Source organism: Scardinius erythrophthalmus (genome assembly GCF_964197995.2).
Source record: "Scardinius erythrophthalmus genome assembly, chromosome: 16".
Classification (NCBI taxonomy): domain Eukaryota; kingdom Metazoa; phylum Chordata; class Actinopteri; order Cypriniformes; family Leuciscidae; genus Scardinius; species Scardinius erythrophthalmus.
The window spans coordinates 23,144,202-23,155,788 of NC_138236.1; the positions used below are offsets into that span (position 1 = coordinate 23,144,202).

The 11,587-nt window shown below is 38.4% G+C and overlaps 1 protein-coding gene across 1 annotated transcript; it reads right to left on the reverse strand.

The window, feature by feature from the left end:
• Positions 1–264: 264 nt before the first annotated feature.
• Positions 265–11,295, reverse strand: has2 (hyaluronan synthase 2). The gene is made up of 4 exons (XM_081387757.1): positions 10,826–11,295; positions 5,194–5,820; positions 3,303–3,404; positions 265–2,526 (listed from the first exon to the last, which is right to left on the reverse strand). The coding sequence occupies exons 2-4, from the start codon at positions 5,818–5,820 to the stop codon at positions 1,597–1,599; spliced, it is 1,659 nt and encodes a 552-aa protein (XP_081243883.1). The 5' UTR covers positions 10,826–11,295; the 3' UTR covers positions 265–1,596.
• Positions 11,296–11,587: the final 292 nt, after the last annotated feature.

The following is an 11,587-nucleotide window of genomic DNA, read 5'->3' on the forward strand; positions in this document are numbered from 1 at the left end:
AGACTTCCACTATGTGGCTACTTCATTGTGCTTACACTGTATATGTCATAAACAAAACGCTTCTCCATGGCAATCCAGCATCCTGATAGCATGAAAATAATTGTTCTATTCATCCCTCATCAGCTGCTGATGAAATAGCAGAACAAAGGCCAAGCAAGGTCCTTGTGCATAAGAACAGTCTGAAGTCTCAGGAATTCCCCTAATCACTGTACTAACAGATGCCAGAGTTAGAGAGAGAGAAAAAATACAGATTCATCAGGTCATATATTTATTTTTCAAGGACATGATGCTTACAAAGGAAACAGCATGTTGGATACGCATTATAAAGTATTTTCTTTTATTTGGCACAAACACAAAAGTGCTTTATGAAAATACTGCCTTAGTAAAAGCCCCCATCAATTACAATCTATAGTTTATTGTAACACAAAATAACATTACTCATCATCACATGTTGGCACTTTGATAAATGATTCAAATCATTATCTTAAACATTCGGTAAATGTTAAAATAATGCTGGTAAATAAAATCAGAGCTTCTCCAGGAAATTAAGCATGGCATTACTTGGAAATTAAGGTTTGCCACCACTAGAAAAGCTGTATTGCAAATGCTCTGGACACTGATGGATGACATAAGATTGTGTGAAATAATAACAATAACTAGAGGCAACTGTGCCTCATATTTGTGCAAATGTTCCTGTGTCAATTTCTGGAGAATTTGCAAAGAAATGTGATTTTTGCACATGCTGAAATTGCATAGATTGTGTTGGACAGTTCAAAACATTCAACTGAACCAGCAAACGATACTTTCATATTACATTTTTTTTATTTTATTTTAAATAATGTTAGAAAACCATAAATCTTGGTGTTGTATAAATAGACTGATCATTACTCCATGTAATACTTATTATAACAACACAGGTTCATCACCCTTCTGGTCAACGAATAACTTATCCCTAGATTTGCCTTTTATTGCTGTCATCACAGAGACAAATCCAGCTTCTTAATTTCACATTTTGGTCAGACAGGCAAGTCTTAAAGAGTTACATTTCCTCATATTTATTGAAAATAGAGAATCTTTGGTGGCAAAGCAAAAAATAATAATAAACAAGTCTATATAAAAGGCAATAAAATACATTTATGCAAATACAAAGTACAGCACAATCAAAAAATACTCAGAAGTTCTGTTTTGGATTTCAGTCTAAAAATGTATACATAATATATTTTATATATATATATAAAACAAACTAAAGTAAAAATCATAAATTACTTAAGAAAAACTGAGTCTAATCCAACACTCACACAATGCAAACATAACCATTGAGGTATTTTGTTCCTTAAAGTTCTAGATCAAGCATTATGCATATTGGGGGTGAACGTGAAAGTGCAAAGAATACTAAAACATCAAGAGTGTCAAAGCTCACATATAACAATGTGTTTCCTTTATCACTGCAAAGGATTGTTCTTATTAACAGTCACAGCAGCAATGATGTCTCTTTTCGGCGTCACTTCCTGTCACCTGCGGAGAGCCCGCCTTCAGATAGCAGTCTGAGATTGTATTTAATGTAAACGTAGAAAGGATGAAGGGCACTGGGAAATACTATACATCAAGAACCATGTCATACTGTTGTCCTTTCTTTCTCTTGCCACACTTCATTATGAGGACAGCGTACAAAGTCAAGAACACGACCCAGTAGCTGGCATAAACAATTGCGCCGATAATCAAAACTATTTTTTCGGACTCTGGGAAGGGCTTTCGGGTCTCTTGGATTATTGAATAAATAATGCCAACAAAAAGAATGGTGAACCAAACTGAGATTGGAATAAGTCCAATAAAGTTCACCACGACGGTCTTCCTTCCAGACGTTCCCCACCCGGATTTGTTTATAGTGGCTATTGCGAACATTTTTGCCGGTAGCAGACTTGACATGTATAACACTGAGTAGAAGGACATGAAGACCATGACGATGTTTCCACGGAGGCAACTGGCAAACGAAGCCTTGATGAGTGCCACAACCTGGACGATCAGCAGGAACAGAAGGATGTTCCAGATCCTGCCCTGGTAGAAGAGCTGGATCGCAGTGGCGATGAGGAAGAAGGGGAAGAAGCCGGTGATGACGGCCTCGTAGGTCATCCACAAGTGGTGCTTGTGAAACCACATGGAGTTGTATAGCCACTCTCTGAAATACGATTTACTCCAGCGGGTTTGCTGGTTAAGCCAGCGCAAGTAGGTGATGGGTGTCTCGGTCAAGCACTTGGAGCGGGCGGTGTATTTTGTAGCATATCCCAGGCTCAGGACTCGATTGGTCAGATGCCGGTCATCGCCAAAACTGCAGTGGCTTCCCATGAATGTCTGATTGTACCAGTCCTCCAGAAACTCATGAAGCAGGGAGTTCCTGTACATCCCTAGTGGCCCACTGATACACTGAACGCACCCGAAATATGACTGGCAAGCTCTTTCGACGTTGAACGCCATCCAGTACCTCACACTGCTGAGGAAGGAGACCCATGATTCATATTTGTTCAGAATCTAGAGGGATAGATTAACAAAGAGAATTTGAAATCAAAGGGCCTGTATTTCAACATATACAATGTCACATGTACCTGTATGTCTTGGCCATCAGCCACATTGATGTATATGCTATGTTTGAAAATGAATTAGAAATGTAGAGTGAAACACTAAAGAACCCTGAGAACCCATCAAAGTTCTAAAGGCTCTTTGTACAGGATGTCCAGTAATATGCTTTTCTGTTGACATCTGAACACAGCAAGGTTTGGTGTGGGAATATTTAAGTACCATGAACAATCTATTTACCCTCCTCCACCCCAAAAAAACAACTACTCCCCTGACTATCCATTTGAAGAATGTGTGGGGAAAACCCCTGAATTCAGATTTTACAGAGATTTTTTTCAGTCCATGTAGCCATACTAAAGTTTTACACTGTATGTAACCTACAAACAGTGCATGTACAATAACTCTCAAAGTATAATAGAACATTTTATAAAAGAAATGACATTTAATATCAAAGGAATTATGGATATTATACAATTGCTCCACAATTTGGGCACTTGTAACAGCATTAGATAAAATATCTATCTACAAACAAATGATGCTTCTAAAAACCAAAAAAAATTTAGTCACTTAAAAAAATAAAAAGTCTAACTATCTATGTATGACAAAGAGTTTGCTTGACAAACATATTGACACACTGACTGAAGCAAAAGCATATGCTCTATATCATTTAAATGTTTGATGTGTTAGAGTGATAAAGTAGAATGTTGTTAAAACTGCAAGAGAACACATACCTGCACATCTCCGCCTACTCCTCCAACCATGGGATCTTCTTCCAGAACCTTCACCATCTCCACAGAGGAGGCCGGGTCCAACATGGTGTCTGAATCACACACCTGCATCCAGCACAATATAGATACATCAATAAAGGATACACACTAATTAGTAAAAAAAAAAAAAAATAACTCTACCCTTTTCCTTTGAAAATATGAACATTCATTCATTGATACATTTTACATATTTCTGAACAAAATGTTCTCAGAATAATTAAATCAAAATCAGTGTTTGCACCACATGTACTAAGGCATCACATTTTTTAACACAATGCCTAATATGACGTGTTCATTTGAAGAGATTTATCTAATCAAATATTTTACTCAATCACTTGTATATACACCAGATTGTCTTTGTTGGGGTGGTCACAGTAAATCAAATGTGCTGCTAAACATGCTGGGACGAGTATATCAATCTCTCCTGGAGGTCAGCTTAATCATTAAGTTCTGGCTTACATAGTCAGTTATAGAGCCAAAAATTTAGGCGCATCAAACACGGGGACACACTGTTCAAATATCGATAGAGATTTGGTTAAGTGTTCTAACATTGAAACTTTGAAAACAAGCATTGCCCAAATGTTCTCTTGCTTTTTCCAGAGAAAGTCATGTATACCACTTTGTTTTTACAACTAAACCCCATACTGAGACTAACCACAAGACGGGTAGCAAGATCAGTGATAAGTTAAACACAATTAGGGCTCTACACTCAGAGCAAAGGTCAGGGATCTCATTGGAACCAGGTGGCATGTGGATAAAATAACATTTTATGTTCAGTCTACAAGGGAGCCCTTGCATGACTATCAATGAACGACAGCTACGGATTAACCATTTGCAAAGGCCATTCACATAAAATGCTTACTTAATAAAAAAAAGTTTAAAGACCAAGATTGGTAATTACAATGATAAGTATATTAGGGTCCACACCAATGGATGTTATCATTCTGTTTATTATAAGCATGCTGCCCTTATGATGTCTGCCACCCATAGTGTCCATTAGAGGACGCAGTGTCTTGTTGTCCTTCTCAGGGAACAATGGTTACATGTGTAACCTGAGACGTTCCCTTTCAAATGGGAACTCGCACTGCATCCTCTAGTGGACACTATGGGGAACGCCTCATAATGTCCACTAGAGGACACAGTGTCTTGTTCCCCTGTAACCATGGCTCCCTGAGACGTTCTTCTTGGTTTTAAGAGTTTAGATCTTTCTTACGTCATTACTGATGGCACAATTATTTGGATTACATAAGAGGACATTTGATCACTAGTTTTGCCAATAAATCTCCAGAAAGACATTTTGTTGCAAATAGTTTGAACAAAAGTAAATATCCTTACGTATCTACCAAAGCCACAGAGAGTCTATTTTGTAATGTGAAAACACATGTATACAGCTGTTCTCAACTGTGTGCCATTATTAAATTCTTTTTTGGTTGTAGCTCGTAAAACTTCAGGAGCAGGAATTACATGTTTAGAATAAACCACCATAGATGGGTCCTTGGGGGTTTAATGCATTTATGTGACTTATTTAGTAACATTTATTTATGTGACACGTTCCATTGAGCTAAATAACCACTCAATGTCATGAGCTAATAGTATGTGCTCTGAGATGACATGGAAAATACAAGCAATCTGTTCTGGAAGTGCCAGAAATAGCCCCGGAATATGCAAACGATTTCCCACAGAAGTCCCTCAATGAACAGCATCAGTGTTAACCAGGAATGTACTTTCCTCACTCTCAGTGCACTACATGCTTCAGCATAGCATCCATTTAAGAAGTCACAAAAGCTTCTTTGTACAATTTGGCTGTGTTGCCCCCGTGTACTTGGCTTGAGCCGCCTGAGAGAGATAGACTCACCTGTACGTAGTCGACACTTCTTCCCAGGGCTTTGAAGGCGGTGTACATGACCTCCCTCTTCCCACCCCACTTCTGCATGATGCACACACATTTATTGTTGAGAACCAGGCGAGAAATGTGCTGCAAGCTCTCGGCGTACAATTCTTCGGTTTCATCCGGTCCTTTCTGGTGGTAGTTGCTTTTCCAAATGTAAGTGGCTGACTTGTCCCGGCCCATGATTTCCCGAAAGATCTCCATCATGTAGCAGTCATCATCATTGTTCCCGTCGATAACCATAATGACCTTTATCCCGGGGTAGGTGAGCCTCTTCACAGATATTAAACACTTTCTCAGGTAGTTGGGGTCTTCTTGATAGGCTGCAATGCATAGGGCCAGTGACTTGTTGAGTTTGATCGGTGTTTCCAGGGAGCGTTTCATGTTCCTGTGTTCCAGGAGAGCAAAAAAGCTCTGGATGATGAGGTGAACGACTAGAATTGCTCCATAAAGACCAAAGGACAAATAGTTGCCTGCAGTCGTTATGAGCTTATACCCCATGATATAAGCAGTAGAGATTCCCACAAGCAGCGAAATGCCGAACAGTGTCGTCCCAACAATCCTTAAGTAGCTGATCGCTTTGTCACATCTCATCTGAAAAAAAAAAAGAAACAATGGGATATTGAGGGGTGAATAATATTCATGATTTTGAATGAACAAACAAGTTCTTCTGCAGAACACAAAAGAAGACATTTTGAAAGATCTTGCAGTGTTTATGTTCAACACTCTCAGAAAATAAAGTAAATAATTGTACCTTTAGGGGTACAATGGCTTGTCACTGGGGCTGTACCCTCAAGGGTACAATATTGTACCTAAACCTTTAAAAGAAACAGTACATATATGTACCTTTTAATGCTTTTTGACCCTCAAAAAGGTACATATATGTACCTTGAGGTCCAATAATAAGCCCTATGGGGTACGTTAGTGTAGATTGTACCTTGGGGGACAGAAATGTACTCCTGCTGTACCCCTATTTCTGACAGTGAATGTTGTTTTGGACCCCATTTACTTTAATTGTATGAAGAAAAAAACAGTCCCTCAAAACATCTTCTTTTGTGCTTTGCATAAGCACAAAACTCATGCAGGTTTGGTATGACACAAGGGTGAGTAAACAATGACAAAATCTTCATTTTTGGCTGAACCTTCCCTTTATGAGCAGCACTCAAAGATGAAATTAAAGCAGAAGTGTGGACAGCTTTGCGATGGCAATGACATGCTTTTTGCTCATATACAAGCATAGAATACATGCATCTGTTCTTGCCGCAAAAGCAGCAGTATATTTCAGACAGCATCATATTTCTTCCTCTTTCCTCCTCTTCTGAATCTGAGTGGTCTTTATGACCATTTGTTCCAAGTTTCCAAACTAATACAGTTCCCCATCTGCTTGGCAGACGTGACTATGCAGCACCACCCTCTGACATCATCTGTTTATATCTCCGTGGGAACGCATGAACAGTGAAATTTAGATTTCAGTGGGCTACAATAAAGACCCTCTGTCTTATTACTGCTAAAGACGGCCATTGTATTAATGATGGTGTCTTGTTTTATCGACTCTCACCACTCAAATCTCGTTTTTCCTCTGATATTATCCCTCTTGGTTTAGATTTTACAGCGGTTCTGGCCTGGGAGAGAGGCTGATATGATGGACTAAAGCACAGTGTGAATCTAGCTGGCACGTGTCACAACCTTGAACGTCATCCTGCGTGTTTACGAGGCCCTCTGGACCCTCAAAAGCCCCACCTTATCCAACAGACACGTGCAAACCTGTTGGATTAAGGGCCACATGTGATGTTAATGTCTCAAACGCCTGTACTACTCTTGGGGTATCCCTAAACCTCTTTTCATGTCTTGTTCAAACTCTACATGAACCCGAAAGGCTACTTTGAAACTTCTAAGACTGCTGACAAGACAAAATGTCGCCCACACCTAGAAGGCCACTAAAGCTAATCACGGTCATATGGGATATCAGAAGCATCGCTGTCTTTGTAAATGACCTCATTTCTCATGTTTACACAAAATTGGTGCAGGCTTTGTGTCTCCAAGGATGAATGTACAGGGTTTACATGTGCAGATTGACTCGTCTTGTTGTGAATGGGGATGAGCGTCCTATTAGATAATCCTTCTGATGAAGTGGTCCTGTGTGAAACATTTGCCATCAATAGATTTTGTCTGACTGAATGAAATATGGTAATTTCCAGTAAAGGCCCATTCACACCAAGGACGGTAACTGTAGCCATACAGTTTTAATAATCATTCTACTTCAATGAGAATAGCCACACTATAACGATATCAACACAGAGGAACAATATCATTGGAATCACTTTGAAAACTTTTTTCTCCCAGCTGATGACCAATATAAACATTGACAGCCAATCAGACTTAGGAGCCCACATAGTAAACTGAAGATTACTGTCCATTAATGTGAATGGAAAAGTTATCTTTATAGTTATCTTTCTTTGTTATCATTCTGAAATAGCAGTTACATATATAATGCTTTTGTTTGCATTACTAGTATGTCGTGTATATCATCTGGCCATGATCCAACAGAGCAGGGAGGAGACACAGAGTGTCTTGGATCACTGAGAGTTGAATCATCCTCAATGGGGAAAACTATAACTCTAGCTTTGAAGGTAGATGAGATATTGCAGTGCAAGAAAAATACATTTGCACTAGCCAAAAGGGACCCAGGCCTGCAACACCTCCTGAGCACCACCAGAAAATGGCTTTGCTTGACTCTTATGCATTCAAATGTTATTCATCTAGAGAGGATTTTTACACTATGCCTGAATGTAGGAGGAGGTAGATTGTTTAACTTAATGGAGACAGAGGATTTGTTCATCTTTATCCTCAGATTTGGAGGAGATTCCTTTAGACAAAGCTTCATTTGAAACACAATAAGTCGTGAATGGCCATCAGCAACAGTTGTTATGCAGCAGGAAATCCATGGCTCATTGCTAAATACTTCTTTTGAGGAACTGGGTAGAAAAGGTAGGAAAAGTAGGAGATAATTTTAACTTAGCAACAGTGGATGCTGTGAGAGTTGTCTTCTAAAATTAGCAAAAGTACTTTGGTGATCTACTGATCCTGTATTCATAAACCATCATGTGGTTTAAATATTTAAATATTTAATAATAAAAATAAACGAAAATATTCATAATAAAACAAATAAAATATACAATATTATAAAATATGAAATCCATTTAAATGTTAAAATTAAACAATTAGAGTACTTGAAAGAGATGGCTTTCAAAGATGTGTGCAAACTTCCTAGTAGCATAAACTCTAGAGCTAATGGGTTTTCTCATCAAAAAAGTTGTTTCACTGAAATTGTGTTGGTGGGAATTTTGGCACAGAGACAAAGCTAGAGACACTGCCTTGTTGCTTGAACTGCCCTTCTGAGATACCCCAGTGTATTCCAAGGCATTGGAGGAAGCTTCTGCTTCTCCTAAGTGGGTGGTTCTGAGGTGGCGGGGAATCTAGGAACTTGGGGAACTGCCACAGCTGCCTCCCAAAGGATACATCCAACCACTAGCATTGAGACACATCCATCACTCTGCCATGGCTCTGTGGTGTGGCTTTGTCAGACTTTATTGTCGCCATATTGTTCAGGCTGCTGCCACCAGGTCAGAGGAAATAATGTGGTATTTCCACAAGTTGTTATAAGTGCCTTGAAGTCTAACTGCAATTAGGTTATTGCATGAACTTTGGCCACTGGTACCCAGGACTTGACACAAATTCTTTTGTCTGTGCTAGACTGTGTGGTGAACAGCTTTATGACCTCCAGCTGCAGCCTGATTTTCAATGACACAACCACACACCCTGCATAGTTACAACAGCATAGTTACATCTGCAAAATGCTGAGGAAGTTTAGCATCAAATTGTTCAAAATAGTCTTTTGAGGGTTTGTTGTTCCAAACCTGTATACATTTATTTCTTCTGCTGAACACATAAGAAGATATTTTGAAGAATATGGGTAATTAAACAGTTGATGGGCCCATTGACTTCCATAGTATGGGAAAAATGAATACTATGGAAGTCAATGGGGCTGGTTACTAACTGTTTGGTTACCAACATTCTTCAAAATATCTTCTTATGTCTTCAAAAGAAGAAAGAAATTCATACAGGTTTCGAACAACTTGAGGGTGAGTAAATGATGACAGAATTTTCATATTTGGTGAACAATCCCTTTAAGCTACTTTGTGCCCAATATGACCAGTGCTTCATAATATGATAACTTTGAAGATCTGTAGATGACTGTAAAGACACATAATGATAGAACATGTCAGCGTGTAAATGTTTGGGGAAACATCTGCGAAACTAGCATTTTAAGGATGAATTCATAAACCAGGGTGCAAATTATGGGTAGGGTGTGGGGGGGGGGTGCTAATTAAGGCTTGCCCCCCCCCCCCCCCCCAAAGAAAGTCAAAACAAAAGCATGTATTCTTCAAACATACAAGTGTATGTACGTTTCAGTAACCTTTTCAAACAACTTTTAGAACAGAAGTAGTGTTCTTGAAGAGGTGACGATAGGTTACCGTGATGGTAGACTGGCTTCAGTTTTGAAAGCTCAGTTAAAAAATATTGTAACAATTATTATTTTTAAAGGTGACGCAGTTACACATTACTACATGCACTTACCATGGTAGTAACAGTAAATTATGCATAATTAGCAGTAACTAAACCTTAGACCAAACCCTAACCGTAACTCTATAGTAGGCCTACTGTAAGTACATGTAATTAATATTACTCGGTACTTATTTAAGTAAGTACAATGTAATACGACACCTTAAAATAGCGTAACCAAAAATATTCATACATATAGCTATCAATTTATTATCGGCTACAAGTTTTGTTTTAAAAGTATTTTAGAAATAGGGACGCCAAAACATAGTTCAGTTGCACTATTCGAAACTAAACAGACTTCTCTCCTGAAATTGTACGGACAGAAAATGACATTTGTATAAAAAAGTTCATGTTTAGTTTATATTATTTCACTTACACATGGTGACTCCCGAGAGAGCCTACTGAAAATCGTCATTATTACGCATCATCACTGGCCCGGGCTGCGTCATACCAGTTTTACAGCTGCTGCTGCGCGCAATATCTGTTCTGTTCTGTTATAGGTCAGAGTGCCCAGATGGTGCTTAATTAGCTTATAGCCCTTAGAATTTCAAATACACACACAAAAAAATGTTGCTCTAAATGTATTAAGTCGATGTCATCTAGAAGCCTAAAACTTGTATGAAACCTGTCAGAAAGAGCAGCTTTTCACAGGTTTCACAGGTTTATCTGTACTGCTGTGAAGATAAATAAATAATGCTATGAAAATGTCTGCTGTTCTTTATCAGCTGTACAGTTGAGTCTTACTAAGAAATACGGTGAGATATATTAAATACAACCTGTTGGACAACAGATAAATGGCACGTGTAGGTATTGCAAACACTTATGGCTGAACTCCATTCATTCAAATTCACCCCCTCATGATTGTTTAAAATTCCATTACAACATGAAATGCACGCAAAAATAACTATTAATCTAGAAGAACAAGGTAAAGCCTATTATTAAAAAGAGTTATACTCTGAATAATTCATGATCTTACCTTGGAGCAGCTATGTGAAGATGTCCCGTTAGTTTAACAGGGATGCTGTCCGACGAGTCGCTGCACGTTCCAGACACTGCACAAAACTTCCCATACAAGTTTTTGGGCAAAAAAACAGAGGAGACCGACATGGAGCATCTAAAAACTCCTTGCTTCGAATTGCAAAGATGTGCAGTATCCACGTTTTCCATATAACGAATGAACATTCAAGTTTCACGCCTCCTCCAATACATCATATACAGTTTGCATCATTCTGCTGTGATGAGGTCTGTTTGAGCATCTTGGCAGTTCATTCTGACTTTGTCAGCTTATAAAAAAAAAAAAAAAAACGCTATCCAACAGTAGTCAATGTTGGTGACTCAAAATGAAATTGATTCAAGTTTTTCCAAGCGTACAGATTTTAAGTAGCCTAGTTAACTGCCCTTTTCTGCGTCTAATTTCTTTCAGACGCGTTAGGTTTATGCTTCCTGTAAGCCATACATTTGTGAGACTATTTTAACCGGGCAGGGTTTTGGACTTGTTTTAATAAGGGGGTTGGTTCGGGGGCGAGGAGGAGCGAACTTCTAAGAGAAAAAAGTGCTGCCCATTCAAACTTCCGAAATGGGGGTGGGTATGAGTTTATCAAGCAATTAGCCAAACAGTCTTCAGCTAAAAAAGAAAAAGAAAACTGTAAGTTATAAAGATAGCCTTTAAAATATATATATATATATATATATATATATATATATATATATATATATATATATATATATATATATATAT

Excerpts from the sequence above, each read along its gene's own strand:
- has2 (XM_081387757.1), bottom strand. The coding sequence starts at position 5,820 with ATGAGATGTGACAAAGCGATCAGCTACTTAAGGATTGTTGGGACGACA. Across the intron at positions 3,405-5,193 it reads GAAGTGTCGACTACGTACAG|GTGTGTGATTCAGACACCAT; the intron begins GTGAGTCTATCT and ends TGCTGGATGCAG. Across the intron at positions 2,527-3,302 it reads GAGTAGGCGGAGATGTGCAG|ATTCTGAACAAATATGAATC; the intron begins GTATGTGTTCTC and ends CTATCCCTCTAG.